The sequence below is a fragment of the Fringilla coelebs genome (assembly GCF_963513975.1).
Source record: "Fringilla coelebs genome assembly, chromosome: 14".
Classification (NCBI taxonomy): domain Eukaryota; kingdom Metazoa; phylum Chordata; class Aves; order Passeriformes; family Fringillidae; genus Fringilla; species Fringilla coelebs.
In genome coordinates this window covers 7,814,817-7,833,398 of record NC_140040.1, presented here as the reverse complement: position 1 = coordinate 7,833,398, position 18,582 = coordinate 7,814,817, and the positions used below count along the sequence as shown (strand labels likewise).

At 47.2% G+C, this 18,582-nt stretch overlaps 1 protein-coding gene across 2 annotated transcripts in view; it reads left to right on the top strand.

Moving 5' to 3' along the window:
- The window catches only part of WDR59 (WD repeat domain 59), a 48,714-nt gene extending 30,950 nt beyond the window's left edge, over positions 1-17,764 (top strand). For both annotated transcript variants that reach the window (XM_084215325.1, XM_084215326.1), the window contains 8 exons: positions 7,773-7,906; positions 9,260-9,341; positions 11,164-11,276; positions 12,286-12,433; positions 12,526-12,598; positions 13,642-13,768; positions 14,184-14,326; positions 16,153-17,764. In XM_084215325.1, the coding sequence (XP_084071451.1) occupies positions 7,773-7,906; positions 9,260-9,341; positions 11,164-11,276; positions 12,286-12,433; positions 12,526-12,598; positions 13,642-13,768; positions 14,184-14,326; positions 16,153-16,388 (1,056 nt within the window). In that variant the 3' untranslated portion in view covers positions 16,389-17,764. The remainder of the gene's footprint in view (positions 1-7,772; positions 7,907-9,259; positions 9,342-11,163; positions 11,277-12,285; positions 12,434-12,525; positions 12,599-13,641; positions 13,769-14,183; positions 14,327-16,152) is intronic.
- The last annotated feature ends 818 nt before the right edge of the window (positions 17,765-18,582 follow it).

Sequence of the window (18,582 nt, the reverse complement as noted above, 5' to 3'; positions counted from 1 at the left end):
TGAATTTTATGTTCACATTAAATAAAAGTTGAAATTTTGTGCATCAAACCGTGATATCAGATGACCTTATCCCCAAAACTGAATTTGTCAGCCATAACCAAGTATTTAAATCCAGTGTAGCAACCACTGGCATCTACTACCATTAGCAAACAAATGGAATTTGCCCATTGCCAGACAGGAAAGATGTCATGTTCCCATAAAGGCAGGGGAGCTGCTGATTCCAGCAGAGACCTCCTTAGTAAGCCAAAATGAAACTAAATCTGGCACTGAGCCTTTCTGTGCTCATTTAAATATATATATATATATATATATATATATATATATATGCATACACACACATCTATATATATATCTTTCTCACTTTTTATTCACACATGCACACTCCTCATTTCTTCCTCCCTCTTTTTCACTCTGCAAAAAAACCCCACTGAAGAGCAGTAGTCAGCAGAAAGGAGGAGCTTTATTTGTACCATGGCAATGCTGTCAGTGTTTTGAACCTGAGTGTCTCAAAGGTGCCATGGAGTTCTTTTTCTCCCCTGCAGTTAGAGGGTCCTGCCAGTGGGGACCTGGGGACCTTGCTCAGCCTTGCTGTACCTGGGCATGGTGACAGGGGTGTCCTTATGCTTTCCAGCAGGGAACTGGTGAGGGGACTGAGTTTAGTTTTGCTGCTTTTCCACTATACTGAATTTCCTTCAACTAACCCTTTTCTCCTTCTCTGTAAGGCCTGCTGGAGGAACCTGTAGCACATGGCTGCAGCCTTCTCCTCTCTTTCCATGGGGCCCTGCAGCCAGCCTTGGCTTCCTGGCTGTAGGGCTCTCCCAGCAGTGAGATGCAAGGGGATGTAGAGGCTGAAGGCATGGTTGATGGTCCTGACTGTCTATCATCAAATGCAAAATACATAGTACCTGACCCAAATATCCCCTTTTATTGTGTTTACTCCTAGAGATCTGTACACAAAACTTTTTTTCATGTGAGTGTACACTTACGTGCTTTGAAAGATTCCATTTGCTGTTGCTGTAATATGTGTTGAGTACCTACTGAAATATCTTCAAGTTCCTAATGAAAGCCTACTTTGGAGCTATTTGGCATAGTCAATCAGTGAATTTGATTGCTCACTCAGTCTGAATGAGTTTCTCAACCTGTTATGACAATATCCACATGGCCCTGCCAAGCAGCAGTGTCTCTACATCCCTTCTAATATCCTGACATATGGTTTTTATTATTTAAAATGAAAGTGAACAGTTACAGCAGGTTCCAGTGAATTAAGTTCTGGAGGATGCTGGATGTTAAAGGGAATCTGAGTAAGCAGGAGTGTCTGTTTAGCTTCCTGCAGATATCTGTGCCATGGCACTGGACAGCTGTGTTAAAAATGATGCAGTTTATACTTAGCTGCCTTCCTCTTCAGGCAAGAGGAGTAAAACTTTAGAGTTTAGGCATGTAGGGCACTTGGGTGTTGTCCTCTGCTCAATTCATGGTATGAATAAGGTCACATGAATCAGTTCAGTGCTTCTTGCAGTAATACAATTCCATGTGGAAGACTTTATTCAGATTTGTGTTTGCCAGTGTCTTCCATAGAGGCTGGTTGGGCACAGACACAGCAGCCCTTGCTCTGCCACGGCCATAGGTAATACTGTGTACAGTTGTGTGAGGGTGAAAGTGGTTTGCAATGTTTCGCTGTGTACCAGAGCCATTGGGAACAGTATCTTTTACTCTGCTGGTTCAGGGCACTTTTCATTTCAGTTTATTTACCTTTGTCTTTAATTTTCTTGGTGTCTTTCTTCCCTCTTCCTGGGTATAATGTTTTCGCGTACAGATGTCTCCTCGCTCTGCCCGGCGGCGTTGGTCCATACAAGCAATTAACGACTTCCCGGTACTGTGTGCTGTGCTAATTCTGTCCTTGATATGACCCTGTCTTCTGCCCAAGGGCCCAAGAATAAAATGCCACCTGCCTGCCTTTGAGTAACCTGCACAGAGCTGGGGGACTCACACTCCACACAGGGCCTAGGGCTTCACAAGAGCAGATGAACGTGTCAGTGGGCAGGAGCAGACAGTAGTTTGCAAGGTGCAATTACTGACCTCCAGGATGCCTGTTTCACCTGGCCTTGTGGTCAGGAAAGGATGCCAAGGGGTAATCTGAAGTGTAAGAAAAGATCAACGTCTAAGATACAGAGTGCACTGTAGAGGAGCTGAGTGATTATTATATATCATCAACCAACTGATGAGACTGACATTAGAGCCCCTAATTTCTGGAAAGACAAAGCCTTGCTGGAGAGGGAGGGAGGATCACTTAAGAGCTGTGGAAGAAGCAAACTGGTTGAGTTTCTCATAACAATGTCATCTCATTAACGTGAACTGCCACTTCTCAGTGCAATCCATCACACAGTCCTATTTCCTGGATCAAAAAATACAATTTCTTCTATACTTGTGATCTTCTCCCAGCCCTTGGAGTTGCACCACTGCATTCATTCAGAGTGGTTGCACTTCAGCCACCCTGGCAGGTACTCCCTCCTCCTGGCACCTGCCCTGCTGAGTCTGCTTTGACAGTTGTTTTCTGATTGTCAGGTCCACGTGTCCCTCAAGCTCCAACATCACTCATTATATCATCTTCTTGATGATATCAGGATTGCTCAAGCTGTGCTGTACATGTGGGCAATTACTATTTCATCACTCATCTTCCAAGCATAGACGAAGCTCAGAAAATTCCATTTCAATTTAAAGATGATCTCTTTAAGTCTGTTTGTCTTAATGTCTGCATGAACAACTGTTTTTTCACAGCTGCAGTCCTTCATGCTATCTCTTCATAAGACAGCAGGGAATAAAATAGAATCCTGTAACACCTGATTTAACTTGGTATGATGCGATCAAGTTTTCCTAATTGCAAGAGTTCTAAGACTGTACTAGCAAATAATAGGTGAAAGAAACCAGAAGTAATTTACTTGACTCCATCAAGGCTTTTTGCAAAGAGCCTTGTGAGCAGCAGAGGTAAGAAATGAAGTTCTGTCTTGGATCAGGAGCATACTGAAATAAAGAAAATCAAGCAATGAACTTGCCAGCTTATGTGGTAAATTACAGAGCACAAAGGCTATTGTTTAATTCCCTTACCATGTCCTGGAAGGAAGAGCAAGTAATGATGTGATTAAGTTATAATTTTCAGTAATGCATGTTTAAAAGGGATACAGGGGTTAGTCCAAGCCTTGAAGGATTGATTGTTTTTGTGGATAACCTTTGAAAGAGACTAAACTGACTCTCTAAAGGGGGCAGTAGTGCTTAAGGTGAAGACACAGGCATCCACAAGGAGAGGCATAGGTTATTAGTGCAAATAACATGCCTTCCTTCTGGAAGAAGAGCTCAGCATTGCTCAAGGTGTTTGGGGAAGCAAGAGTTTAGCAAGTTTACAAGAAGCAATAATTCCTCTTTCTTTCTGGCCTCCTCTTCTGAAGTGCCTACGCTTCAGGGCAGGTGCCAACTATTGATTGATGGAAGCTATAAAGAAATATTCCTGCTGTGGGGCACTTGATTCAAAAAGGCCTTGGATTTTTTTAGCACCTTTATGGCAGATGCCTGATACTGTGGGAGATGCTGGAAATAGTAAATGTTGATTATTTTGAAGAGAAAATCCAGGCAGTGCTGCATGAGCCACATGGGGGAGTTAATCTGTAGGCAGTTGTTCAGAATAAAGAAGCATAGCGTTCTACGGGAGGAAGCAATTTTTTCATTTTATTTTAAAAAAATAAATATGAGAAACAGCTTGAACCTGACTTGAGCAGGTTTAGCTATTTTATACATGTCTTATTGCAGCTTAATCTCTTGGCATTGAGTCTGTTCTCTTCTGTTCTCAACCTTTACCTTTGCCCTACTAACGCCAGTTCATACCACAAACCCTGAAATTTTGCATATGCTGATGTGAAACAGGCATTTTACATTTCAGGATCCTACTTAAAACACTGCCTGCCTCAGCAGGATCCAAAGGCACACACACCCAAGTGTTCAGCATCCTTTCCAAGCAGGCAGCATTTTGCAACTCCTGCTGCTGAGTATGCAGTGATGATGGTGGTTGCTACAAAGCAGTTGGTGGCTTATTCTTGGGCTATCTGTTTCTACATGTAACCCATTTACTGCCATCGTTATCACCTCAGATTGCAGCAAATTACAGCCTTGGGTATAGTAGTGCAGGTGCAGGTTGGCTTTTTTAGTCATTATCCAGTGCTGTTCCCTGCTGTCACCTCCAACCCATGATTGCCATAAATGCTCTTTCCTTCTCGTGCTCTGAGGAACTGATGAGTCTTAATTTACTTATCACTGTCGCTACTTTCTTTCCTATCGTCCTCTCGTTAAACTGAGGAGCAGCTGGGTAGATGCAGTTCTCCTTGGCATGGATTCTAGGCTTCAGAAAGAGCTAGAAATGTCCTGGGCAGTGCAGAAGACCTGTGCCTTTGTCCTTCAGCTGCCAGCAGCTAGCTTGGTGCATGTTGATTCGTGCTTCAGCTCCAACTGTTATGTTCCCTGCTCCCCATCCTGACCTGTGCTCCAGCCCCTAGGACGAGATGTGTTTTCTGCTCTACCCTAATGCCCCTAAGCCTTGGTGACACCTTTTGTTTACACCATAGTGGGAGCTTCTCCTGGGAGAGGGGGTGGAATGGGAGGGAGGTGGACCTTGGCCAGACAAACCCAACCTAAAGCTTTCTTTGTCTCTGGTAATCCCTGTTAAATGCACTCAAATACCACCTGGTGGAGAGCTACTCCTGTAATTAACACCAGCAATTACTGGATTCAAAGTAGAACTTCTGCTGTCAATGGTGATGAACTTTACCCCATCTGTGATGGTTCCCATACTTCTGATTGTGGGTGTTTTCTAACTCTTACTTGCTGTAGCTGAGGTAAACTGGAATTGCAAAAAACCCAGGCTTTTTAAATGGTGACTCTGCATATGATTTTTTTTCTGTCACAGCTTTAGGGACTGGAAGTGGTGGGCATGGGAGTGTAGTACAGGCAGGGCCTGTGGCCATTTACTAATTCTATTCCTGTAGCTGCACCAGTAAAGAATTAGAATTTCCTTTTTTGACAGTAAATAAACAGAGTTAAAAGGAAGAAAACAGGACAATTTTGGTTTGAGTCCAAGTTTTCAGGGGGTTCTGGTACATTTAGTGTTTTCATTTGTATGGTGATATGCTAAAAGCAAGCAGTGGAAGCCATTCATGAGAGCTCTTTTTCATTCTCATCTTCATTTGTTGTCATTCTCCTCCCCCCACCCCCCAAAAAAAAAAAAAGACCCAATTGCCTGTGGAAAATGATATGTGTTGTCCATGTTTGTAGTCTTGAAATGCCTGTTGGGAGGCTTCTTCAGTCTGCTCTTGCAGGGGGCAGGAGCAGGTTGAATCTGTTCCCAAAGACTGGGCAGAGGGAGCTCTCCATCGACTGTGAGTCCTGGGGGCAGCTGGCTTACAGATGGCCAGAAGGTGGCAAGTTGCTCTCCAAATTATCTACCAAGCTCTAGAAGCTCTTGTTGAAAGCCCTGCAGAATGTGGTTGTGTCTGCAAGCCTGGGCTCAAACACCTGCTCAAACAAAGCACAAATAACAGCTTTTGCTGTGAGAAGCCTGGTAGCCCTTCCAGGACAGTGCCTGAGCTCTTCCTCTTGGCATGTCATTGTGCTGGGGCTCCCCAGCTTCACTCATATATTGATTTTGGTTGCATCAGCAGCTCCTCACAACACGTGGGAGACAGCATTTGCTGTCCTGAGAAAGAATGAGGTACTCAAGTGCCACTGTTACTTGGGAACCTTGTTGTAGTACAGCCCACATCCTTCAGCATGGGATTGGCAGCTAAACTTTAAGGTGTTATCAAAACAGGATTAGCCTGCCCAACATCAAGAGGCAGAGCTGATCCAGACTGTGCCTTGATTATGAACTGATGGACTGAAGAGAGGTGGGTCTCCCACCTGACCCCATTCTAGCCACCTTCCACTGCACAGTGCTCTTCACCTTCAGGAGACAGATAAACACTGCAGGCAGATTCCTCTTAGATGAATTAGGATTTGAATAGATGTTGCAGAGAACTAGTCAGTCAGCTTTTCCAGAGCACTGGATGCTGACAGCCCTGTTTCTGCCAGTGTTTCACCCCTCTGAATGTTGGGCACCATGCAAGCTCTGCTCCTCTTTACTCAGGGGTGGTGGAAGATCAGGGGAATGGTGATGCTTTGTAACATCGGCATCACTGGAAAAAAACCCACCTTTGCCTCCTTTGAGGCTGAAATGCCTTCTTCGCTTATTGTCAAGCTGGAGCCTCTGATCCTCAGCTGTGCAGCGTTCAGAGAAGCTTCAGGAGCTCATCCTTTTTGCTTCTTGTGGCATGTGTTAGTAGTACGCTCAGCATGGCAAGACCTCCTCAGCGCACAGGCCTAAACTTGGGGCAGGCAGGCAGTGGCATTTCTTAAGGTCATGAGTAGTTTTATAAGGACATTTTGTGTCTGATAAGCCTGCCCAGGTTCTCACAAGACTGCATGGTCATGGTCAAAAGCCAGTTGGCACTCAGCCGTCCCAGAGCTGGCTTCACACCCACAGTAAAGGTGATCCTGCTTGCAGATCCAAGTCCTGCCTTTTCCATATCCCAGTCTGCTCTTTAGGAGCACCAATGTGAGCCTGTGTAAGCTGTGTCCACCTTGCAGAACCATCAGCACAGGGCTGCCTTGCTGGCCCCTTGAGAGAGGGGCTGTTCTGCTTTGATGAGATGTGGTGGAAGCCCCAGCATGTGTCCCAGGAGAGCCTCCCTAACTCAGCATGAGTGAGCTGCTCTGTCAGCTCCGTGTGGCAGTGAGGGAAGGCGCCATAGGAGAGCAGCATTGCAAAGCCCTGGAACCCTGCCTAGCAGCCAGTGCTTCCTTCAGTAGAGCTCCACTGCCTTCTGCCTGTCGTGCTGCCACACATCCTCTCAGCCCTCCTCCTCACTCTCCTAGAGCAAGGAGCTGGAAGAGGTCAGGATACCAGACAGATACTCTATGGTGTTTCACACAGCCAAGGCAGCTTTATGCAGCTTGGCTTTAAGGTGGCCTCTGTATCTGTTACAGGGAGTATTTGGGAATCTTGGCTTCTTGTTTCTGTTTCCTCCTGTAGGTTCCTCTCCATTCTTCTCCCCCCTCTTATGCCCTGAGCCAGCTGTAAGTAGCTGTGAGCATGGTAGCTAGGGATCCTTACTAGGAAAACTTGGGCCCTGCTTTATCATCTGCCGGTTGTTTGTTTGAAGCTGTTGATAAAGCAGGAGGTGGGAGCCCTGTGCTGGCACTGAACAGGGCCGTTCTCACCCTGAGAGGGCAGACCTAGAGACAGTCTGGAGCTGTGGGCCTGCCCTGAGGCAAAGGGCGAGCAGCAGCTGCCTCCAGCATGTCTCTGTGCTGACACTGGCTGAAGTCAGCAGTGGTTTATCTGCAGAGGGTTCCCAGAGAATGAGAATTGAATGGTCCTCCTGCCAAACTTGCCCAGGTTTGATTGGCATCACGGTGCTGATTTATTCTATTATTGGCTTTCACAGGGAAACTCACAAATTACTTTTTGAGTGAGTTTGACCTTGAGCTCGCTGCCTTGACCTGCTTTTCACTTCCTACAGATGGAGATGCTTGTTCTCCTGGGCATGTAATGGATGTTTTCCAGGGTAGCACAGAGCCTTCTGAAAGGCAGGTTTGGGTGCTGCTTGCATTATTCCTGACCCTAGTGCTTTGTTCCCTGTCCCAAGCAGCCTACTGTCCTCTTCCCCAGTAACACCTTGCCATTGGTTCTGCAGAAATCAAGGAGGTGGAAAAGCAAACGAGAGGGGACAGATGCCAACAACCGACCCATCAAAGCTGCTGGGAAAGTTATTATCCAAGATATTTCCTGTTTGCTGCCTGTCCACAAGCTGCTGGGAGAGCTCTACATGTGAGTACATATGGGCTGTCATCCTTTTCCAAATGAAAGTAGCAGTCTTGGGCATTGCTGTGCTTTAATCCTGACATCAGTTAGCATGGATCCTTGAATGTTTCTCGCCTCACTGCTTTTTTTTGGTATCCCTCTGCCTGTGAGAGGGCACCTGTCTCCTGTAAATCTGAAAAATGTGAGGGAAGAAATTTGTGATGAGGTGTGGTCAGCAGAGTTTGAATCAGCATCATCACTGCAAATTTTACCGGTTCTGATTTTTACCTGCTAAAAAGAGAAATTATCAGTAGAAATTCTTTTTCAAATCTCATGTTAAATGCACAGGTTTTAAAATCTCAGTAAATGGCTGTAAAACTATTAATAGCTCATAAAGCTTTTTAATTTCAGAAGTATTTAATGTGTTCCCACTTGGAGTCTTGGTTGTACAGGTGTGCAGGTTGTTCTGTGTTATTGGAAAGGATAGAGTTCTGTGGGCATCTTTGTGTTTTTGTTGGTTTTGGTTTTTTTTTTTTAACAAAGGGCTTCCTTTTTCCAGACTTTCTAAATCATATGGTTACAAAACCTCTGTTCCTGAATTTTCTTTCTTAGCTTTGGTAATACTGGCTGGTCCTTAACAGAATTTCCAATCTATGGACATTCAGGAAAGAAGCAGGTTTCCTTTATGAGGAAAGAAAGAGAGGAAAAAACCCCTTCTTTCTCTCCCTTTCTATGTTATTAAAAAGAATATTCTTTTGAAAAACCTGTTGGACCTTTCTTCTTGGGACATCTTGTGTAAACGGCCTGACCCTTTTTCACGTACTGTAAAAATCTCAAGCAGTTGAAGTGTTGGGAAGATTTCTGATGACAGGCAGAAAAGCACACGTGGGCTTCCTCAGCCCACCTTGCCAGCCTGTCAAGGCTTCACACAGTGGGTGTTATCCCCCAGCCAGCCTGGTTCTTCCCAGTATGCCCCTGTCTCCCTGTGAGTCAGCCAGAGCAGACTGATGGATTGAATGGGAACAGGACCATGTAGCCAGTGGCACCAGCTTTTAGGGACAAGAATGATTCTGGACTTCGTGATACCTCTGTAGAAGTTTGGTCTGATATCCTCTTGGTGTTGCTTTGAATCCCAGCTAGTGTGGAGTTGGACTTGATGTGTGGTGTATTAGCAAAAATGAATAGTGGGAGGAGGATGGCAGTGATCCCTGAATAACAGAGAAGGATGGGATGGGATCCTGGCCATGCCAAGAGGCTTGTATTGATTGGGAGGTCTGGGCTGCTCACTGCTGCCAGAGCCATGTTCCCCCTTCCCCCCATTCCTCCCCACCTTTGTAGGTAATGTGCCAATCAGAGCTGAGTTACCTCTTTTCTTTTCAGACTGAATGTGAATAACATCCAGGAGACTTGCCAGAAGAATGCTGCCTCAGCCTTGGCCGTGGGCCGGAGGGATCTCGTACAGGTATGCCATGGAATCCAACCTCTTCCTCAGCATGCTGTGCTACCCTCCAATGGCCTGTGCTGTCACCAGCACCCAGAGGCCACTGGGGTTCAGCAGCTCTGTCAGGGACTCTCTGGGTGGAACAGCTGCCAAGGTGGTCCCCACCTCGCTGACTCTGGGCATTGAGAGATTCCTTCCCAGGACTGCACACAGATTCTTTTATGCCCTTTGTCATACTGAGTGAAACACATTTTTCAGGGAATTCCTGTAGGCAAAGTGAGGAATGCAGCCTGCTTTTGAGTCATCAAATGGAGTAACTGTGCACAGAGTTGCCTAGCTGCTGTCAGCATTTTGATCCATAATTTTTTTGTACTTATGTAATTGTTCCCATTGTTTGGCATTCTGCTGGCGCTGGGTACTAACTGCAGCTATCTTCTCCCAAGAGAGCCTGGGCCCAGGGGCCCCAAAATGGGGCTGGCTATTTGCCTTCAGCTAAAAATAGGAGAAAAATGGCTGTTGTGGCCCATGCCTTTCCCTGTGATCAGTCCATTGCAACAGGCAGAACATTTGACAGGACATGAGAACACCTGAAAGAGATGGGAATGGGCAGTGCCACAGGAGCTGTGCACATCTCCTCAGCGTTTGGCTCTTCCTGGAGCTGGATAGGCAATATGCACAGGCTTACCTGATCTAAGCAGAAGCTGACTCAAGCTGTTGTGTTGCTTCTTGGTGGGTTCTGTGACACTAGCAGAGAGAAAGTAGGTCTAGTTCCCCCTTATCTCTTCTTGCTCTTGAAGTCTGGTTTGTCCACATTGGACCAGAGTTTGGGTGGAGTAACTTCAGCAAGATTTCTCTGAGATAACTCTGTTTCTTGCTTGGTTTTCCCTGTGTAACTCCAGCCTGTAGTGCAGCTCACAGCAGACATACAGGCTTGACTTGCAAGTTACAGGTTTGATGTGCTCTGTAGCAGTGTAGGAAGTGCCATCTTTCCTGTTTGCTTTCTGTGCACTCTCTTACTCAGCCCAGTCCTTGTTTCAGTTTCTCTTCTGTTGCTCTCTCTGGTTTCACAGGGAGCAGCTTTGGGACTACTTTTTCTGGCTGTTTTTTCTTTGTCCTTGGTGCATGTGTTTTTTCTTTATTGTCCATGTTGTCAGTTCTTTGATTTCTGCTGTCTTTTTAGCGTCATGCTCTTTCCTGCTTTATTTTTCATGGTAAACTAGGAACTTTCCTTTTCCCTGGAATATTCTAACTGTCCCATTTTTAAAGGCACAGCAGAAAAAGATTGTCCTAGATCAGTGGTATAGAGACTGACAAGATGGAACTATAGTCAAAGTAGAGGATGATAAATGAAGGAGAAATTTCATGTGAAGTGGTTAAACTTCTGAAATAGAAAAAGGAAACAGTGTCCTGTCTGTGCCAGGCTGCATTAGGAGAATAGTGCTCAGTGATACCACTAATGAAAGGGTACTTCTCATGCAAATAATGATTTACCAGTAAACTTTCTGCCACCAGACATCACTGAACCCAAGAACTGTATCAGATCTAAACCATTTTGAGGCTTGTGACTATAAAATGCACTAATAGACTATCAAGTGTTCTGCTTTTGCATTTAACCCAAACACAAAGCGAGTGGGACAGGGAAAGCTTTGGTTTTGTGTTATTCTCTGCATTATTTGTGACACAGAGACCGAAACTGTTCCCTGCTGTCGGGGGGGGAAAAAAAACCAAACAGACAAGCTCCATTATTATCTGTCTGTCTGTGTGTGAATTTGTGCACACCTATGCCCTGGGAGTGTGGTTAATCCTAATTGCAGCTTTGCTGCTTTTCCTTCCTGTCTGCCAGGTTTGGTCACTGGCCATGGTAGCCACTGATCTCTGTCTTGGACCGAAGTCTGACCCAGATTTAGAGATACCTTGGGCACAACATCCATTTGGACGTCAATTACTGGAGTCCTTGTACGTGTCTGAATGCTGGGGAGGGGTTGGGGAATGGTTGCTGAAGCAGAACCCTCCATAACTATGTATTGTAAGGGGTCATTTCAGGTTTGGGGTAGTGCCACAGCATGGGGTTTTTTCCCATCTCAAGCCTGTTATGCATCACAAAGGGAAACTCCAAATGTGTTTCTGACATACAGCAGGCAGCCCTTGACCTTTCACCTATCAGTCAGGTCTTCCTTGGCCAGCATTGAGCAATAGGCCAGACACAGGTGGAGCTCTGCTTTCCATGCCCACAATGCTTGACTTGGAGATTTGGGTTTCCTGCTCCCCACTAAATGAGCCTGTTGGTGCAGCACCATTTTTTTCACCTTCAGATTCCCTGTTGTCATGTAGCTTTATTGGGAAGTGTTCCAGTGGCCACAAAGCCAAGTGTTAGGTACAAATGTTTTCCGTGTGAATCTGCTCAGGAGTTACATAATCCGTGACTGATATTATTTGTCAATCCATGCTATTTGGAAGTGCAGGATTTGTGTGCTGTGCTTTCTATACTGTTGCTTGGCTGAGCCCTCTCCTGCTGCATGGCAGCAGTGGGAGCACAGCACAGGTTGTCCCCTATCAGTCTCAGCCTTCAGAGCAAGCTGGAAACTTCCTAGTCTCCTAGAAAACCTGCAGCAGCCTCTTGCCTTGTGATCCAGGTGCAGGACGCTTGCATCCAGAGGGCTTTGTTGAAAAGATGTGGCTGGGAGTGAGTCTAATGGCTCCAGCATTACATCAGAGCCCAAGTACTGCTGAATTCCCAGAGCTCCCATCTTTCTCCCACCAGTTAGGGCGTGAGCGTTTTCAGAAGAACTTGGCTTCTCAAAGGTGTGACAGAAAGGCCAACCCAGTCCCTCAGTGCATGTCTCCTGTGGGCTGTCATGACACCCAAACCCATGTGTGCAACCGCCTTGAAATTAGCTGCCCTGGAGTCTCAATGGTTTTGCTGCTGAATTCTGCCCAGTCTCACACTGTCTTTTTCATTTCCCAGGCTGGCTCATTACTCACAGCTCCATGATGTCCAGACCCTGGCCATGCTCTGCAGTGTGTTTGAAGCCCAATCCAGGCTCCAGGGGTGCCCCAACTCTTGTGTCCCCTTTCCTCAGCGTGCCTCCAACCTGACCTCCCACAGTCGATACGTACGATCGCCATTTCTTTCCTATTTGTCTTGGATATCTTTGAACATCTCTCACATAGATGACATGATTTATTCTCCTTTCCCCCTCAACAGCCCAGCTTTACTTCCTCTGGCTCCTGTTCCAGCATGTCAGATCCTGGGATTGGCACCGGAGGCTGGAGCATAGGTATGAGACCTGCCTAGTAAATAAAGGAATCTCCCACCCTTCCAGCCAAGGTTTTAGATGGTTCCTGTGGTGGGAAAAGAGGGAGTTAGTACTGGCTGGGATTGCAGATGTACTCTGCCAGAGCAACTCTGTGGGGTTTGGCCAGGATGGTGTAACTCCATGGCTGGAAGTGAGCTGGCCTTGCCGTATCTGTGTTGAGGCTCCTGCAGTCCTGCACCTTCTGACTTCAGTAGGTACTTCATTTGATAAGTATCAAAAATGGCCCCAAAACGTCATCAACTGGCTAATTCCACAGCATTTGGGGCAAAAGTATTGCTGGGCTTTCTTCTCTCACTGGAAGAAACGCAGCAGTTGGAAAGACTAGGTTTTTGGTGCTGTGAATATCCACAGAGGTTTTTCACTGTGACAAAGGTGACAAAGTGGGGCTCTGCTGTCAGAGTTGAAACTTCGTAGATTCCTAGTGATACACACAGCCTGGGGCAGCATCAGCCCTGTTAGCACCACAGCTGTAACTTTTCAGTGTGATATCAAGGCATGTGTGACATGGGGAAGAGAAGAGGATGGGGGTTAGGGAAGTGGATAATCTTTTGTAGCAGTTATTAGCAGTCATCTCCCTGCCCCCAGGGCAGTACCTTGCATGCAGAGGCCCCTTTACGTAACAGCAGTCCTGGTGATGAGAGTCCTCCCTGTCTAGGAAAGAGGAACCCAAGTCCGCCCAGGAAAATGTTCCCAAGCAAACTCCATGGGATTGATTGTCTGGTTACTTTTTGTCTAAAGCAGAAGGCAAAAACTATTCCTCCACATCAGATTTCTCTGCCTGGTGATGCCCATTAAGTCCTTTCACCAAAAGTGTAGTAGAAGCACTTGGCAAGTAGAGGCTGGCACGTAGTTCTTGGAGGCGGGCCAGTGTTTGTTGGAATGCAGAGGGTGGTAGGACGGAGATAGGACTGAAACACAGGGGTGCAAAGCTGTGGTCTTTCATGTCCCTTCCTGATTGCAGTTTTGAGGGGGGAGATGCACTCACAGCCTCTTGGTGTTTGCAGCAAACAAAGACACAGAGCAGACCTCCACTCCCTGGTGCGAGTCTTCTCCGGACGACTTCCGCTACGGAAACCTAACGTATCCTGATCCTCGGGAGAGGGAGAAGGACCAGCATGAGAAAAACAAAAGGTAGGTTATCACATACCTTGGAGGTATTCAGAGATGCCTTACTTGTGTCTCAGTCACGCGGAACTTCATGGCCAGGTCTCTTGGTGCTATGTAGTACCACACCTGCCCCCTAGACCTTATAATTCACACAATGACTTGAAGAAGCTTCATCATACAGATCAGTGCTGCTGGGATTACACATAATGCATTCCTAAGAGGCCATGGTGGGAGCCCCAAAGGGCAGTCCTCCCCCTGGAGTGTGCACTCTGGAGTGTGGAACAAATCAAGGCCAGAGCAGTTTGTGTTCAGCAAAGCAACCCATGGGAAGTGCCCTGATGCATTTCCAGCAATGTGGGCTGGTTGCATAGCCATTGCAGGAAAGAGGATTGCAACCAGAGTCTCTGAGAGTCAGTTACAAGCCTGTTTGTTCATTTAGGCTTCTGGATCCTGCCAACACTCAGCAATTTGATGACTTTAAGAAGTGCTATGGAGAAATCCTTTATCGCTGGGGCTTGCGAGAGAAGCGGGCTGAGGTTCTGAAGTTTGTCTCGTGTCCTCCTGATCCCCACAAGGGAATTGGTGAGTGTCTGGTCCAGTTGCTCAGGCAGAGCCAGAGCTCTGCCTCAGGAGCTTAGGAACGTGCAATCTGCAGGGCAGGATGTGTTGTGAATGGAATGGACAAAGTTTATCAGAGATCCACCCAAGCGAGTCACAAGGGTTTAAGGTGGTTATATAGGTGTAATTGAACCTTGGTACAAATCGTTCCACAGGATTAATGATGGCAAACCAATTATTTAATATGAATAAAGTATGAAGAGTTTATTTAAATTCATGAAGATAATGATGAGGATTTGACTAAAAAGGCCTTAATCAGAATTATTTACCACACAGTATAGAAAATTAAAACTAGAAATACAATGCACTGGTTATTAAATAAATAGTATCAAAGCTAGCTTAATAATTATCAGGTAGACACTGATGTCCATCCATAGCAATGACCATGGGCAAATCTCTCTCACTCGGCTTTGAGGAGTGACCTTGAGGGCTGTCCCCACCCAAGGTAAGGATCTTCACACACACCTAAGGGAGTGTGTTAAAATTTTTCACCATTTAAAAATGGAACTGGTCTTTATGGTATGAAGTGATTGACTGTCAGTCACACAATTTTAGATAAAATGTTGTCCTGCCTGCTCAACAGAACATGCTTTATTTTTGAGTAAGATGCTATCAGCTCTTTGGTTTCTTCTTCTGTAAACATCTGCCTCTCCCTTCCCTGCCAGGGTTTTCACTTCCCTGTTGATGCCAGCATTTGCCTTACCTATCCATGTGATGGGTCTAATTTGAGGTAGTGTGATCAAGCTGGTTTCATCATTCTTCACTTAGAATAGCAGCCCCCCCCCCCCAATCCATCACTGATAGCTTGCAAGTAAGGCAGAATCTAAGCTGTTTTACTCCTGCTTAGGCAGAGCAGCCTGCTACATGGATAAAGTATCCATTGGTTACTGAAATGTCACAGCAAATGTGGCATTTAACCTCTGACAGAGGCCAGCTTGCCAGTAAGTGGGTTTGACCTCTTCACAGTTCTGGGTGGAGGTGAGGCTTGCAGGTGTTGGTTCAAGGGCTTTGTATACTGTAACATCTCTCCAGGAAAGCTGAAAAATTCGCATACTGCCGTGCCAGCAATGCTCAGCTCTGTGCTGATGAGTGTCCTGTATTCCCTCTGGGGTGCCCTGTCTTCATCTCTGATCCTGGGCTGAAGTGTCCTTGTGTTAAAACTGCAAGATCTCTAACTAGGCGAGCTAGCCAGCAAATGCTTAAAGAGAACTTTCCTCTTGAAATACTTTCAGCAGCGTAGACGCCCAGCTAAGGACAGCTGCCAAATTGTCTTCACAGACCTATAAAAACAGATGTGCTTGACCTGGTGGGGGAGAAAAACAGGTGAAGGATGCCAGAGAAAAAGCAGTAGTCTCACTTTGTCACCCAAGACAACTTCTGGGGAGCAATTGGGGTGAAAACCGGTGACTTAATCCACTGCCTTGGCTGACAGTCTGATACAGGAGCATTGGGTGGGCTCTCTGATGAGAAGTGGAGGCTGTTCTTGCTTAATTAATGACACTTTATAGTGGTAAGAGGTGGATGAGACAAGCAGGAAGCCTTCATGAGTCAGTGTCCCCAAAGCTTGAAATCCAGCTCACATTTCCAGCAGAGAGCTGTCGCCATCAGGGGAATTGATGGGCCAGTCAGTTGCCTGTTCCTTTAATCACGTGTGGAGAACAAACCGAGATCTCTAAACACCAGCCACCCTCCCATCCTGATGGAGCTTTGGGCAGTGTAAGGGGTTGTTTGCAGGGCTGTTAGTCCATGATTCCAGCCCTGACTGTCCCACTCTGTGTTCCCTCTGGCAGAGTTCGGCGTGTACTGCAGCCACTGCCGCAGCGAGGTGCGCGGCACCCAGTGCGCCATCTGCAAGGGCTTCACCTTCCAGTGCGCCATCTGCCACGTGGCCGTGCGCGGCTCCTCCAACTTCTGCCTCACCTGCGGCCACGGCGGCCACACCAGCCACATGATGGAGTGGTTTCGCACCCAGGAGGTCTGTCCCACGGGCTGTGGGTGCCACTGCCTGCTCGAGAGCACCTTCTGAGCGGTGGGCACAGCGGGCACTGACCGAATATTTAATTCCCAAGCCATGCTGAGCCAGCTCTGCTCTGCTCAGTCTGGAGGAGATTGACGCAAGGAGCTGGAGCAGGATGTCCTGGCAGTGTGTTGTGGTGATGTTTACAAGTGCTTCCATTACCCCTACGCTTCCCGGGTTGGTTTCAGACCAGTTTGACCAAATTCCCTGTGTCCATTGCTGGCAATGGATACCAGACCAGAAAAATTGCTCTCTCCTGCAGAAGGGTGTATGAATATTCCTTAGTTTGGGATGAAGAGGTTTTTGAAAGCTCCCCTGGAAGGGGCCCACCTGGCAGAACCAAACTTGTTTCAGCAATGTAGAGTCTTTTCCAGGTGCCTCCTTACATGGGCTCAAACTGAGCAGAACAGTTGTTTTACACAATTAAAGCAGAAATAATTCTCAAGCAACGGTAAGCTCTGAAGGTGAGTTGTAAGTGGCGCTTGAAGAGGAAATAGTCCATGGAACTATGCTCAGAGTTTCCCTGGAAGCAGCAGGGTCCTTATTTTGAATGACTGTTTACATCGTTTAGATTTCGCCACAAAGCAAGAAAAGAAAATGGCATTTTTCAGGATTACATCTTAAATAATTTCTGCTCACTAGTCAGTACCTGTGAAAAGCTCAGACAAGCACCCAAGGTCCCTGGGATTAGTGACTTCAGCAGTTCTAGTACTGTTAGGCTTTAAGGTGTCTCCATCTCCTGCTCTGACCAGGTGATAAAATGCACTTTTACTTGTCCCTGTCTTGAGGGTGACACTTCCTGGTCACTGGGAAAGGCATCTGCCTTTTGAGTTTGGGATCCACACTGTCTTTTAGATGTGGTGTTTTGGAAAGCCTTTGCTCCCTCACTGAGAGCACACAAAAAGGACACTTATTCCTTTTGGTGTTGTTTCCAAGCTCTATGGGGAAAATTAGGGTTAATTTGAGATTTGCTGCTGCTGGAGCGATGAGGCTCTTCAACAGGGAAGCAGCAGTTTCTAGGGAAAAGGGGGGTTTGGAAAAATGGTGGAATCCATGGAGGCAATAGGTTTAACTGTAGAGCATCAACTGGAGAATGTACTGATGGATCTGTCTGTTTGGGGCTGTGCCTGCAGGGCACTCCCAGTGCAGGGGTGCTGCTGTGCAATGTGTACACTCCTGGAACATGCAGCCTGTGCCTCTCCAGGGCTGGCTTCAGCCTGAGCTTTGGATTTGGGTGAATGTGTTGCCAGGGATGAGCCAGCTGGAGCTACCCCCACCTGTACTGGCACTGATCCCTTCTCCCACGCTTGCCTGCTGAGTGGGGCCACGTGCCATTGCCCTTCCCAACCCCTGTGCTAGCTCAGGCAGTAGGATCCTGCTGTGGAATAAACAGATGATGTATCTTAAACAATTAAAACATTAAAGTTATTTTTTTAAGTGCTGTTCTGATAGAATGTGGTGTTGCTCTGATGGCTCTTTCTCTGTGGGGAGCCCCCAGCAGCTCTCCCCTCCCAGTGGGCGGTGAGTGTTGCACCCCTGGCCCTCTCCCTGCACCCCAGAGCAGGGGGCTCGGTAGTAGCAGAGCCCCACAGGGGCTGTCCCCCAGCCCTGGCTGGGACCATGTGCTGACACTGCCACACCAGCCGGGACCAGACTGGGAACTGCCCGCGGTTGTGAGGCTCCTCTTGGGAAAGCGAAGCCGGGCGGCGTCTGAGCTGCCGGCGAACCCAAGCCCACATCCTGCAGTTTGGGGAGGCCCTGGGCAGCGTCTGCCCCCCGGGAAAGCGGGCGGGGGCACCGGGGTCCTGCCGGCGCCGCTCGGCCCCAGGGCCGGGCGCTCCTTGCCAGGAGCTGCAGGGAGAGCGCTCCCGCCCTCCGCCTCCCTGCGTGACAGCCATTCAGCTTGGAAGTATTTTCATTTCCATGCTTGAGTGCTCCTGTAGCTTGGAAGGGAAAGGAGATTTGTTATTTAAAGGTGACGGACCGACAAATCGTGGTATTTATTGTGTTATTACAGTCCATTACGGTCCATCTCCGTAGTATGTGAATGCCCCTGAGGCGGAGCACGCAGGCACTTCAGAGGAAGGCGGAAAAGCCCTTGCCGTGGCTGTTTGTGTAGCCCTGCGCAGGTAGATGGAATTTCTTCCCGGATGCTGCCAGCATTTCTCTCACACCCTGCAGCATGTCTGGTGGTTCCTTTGGG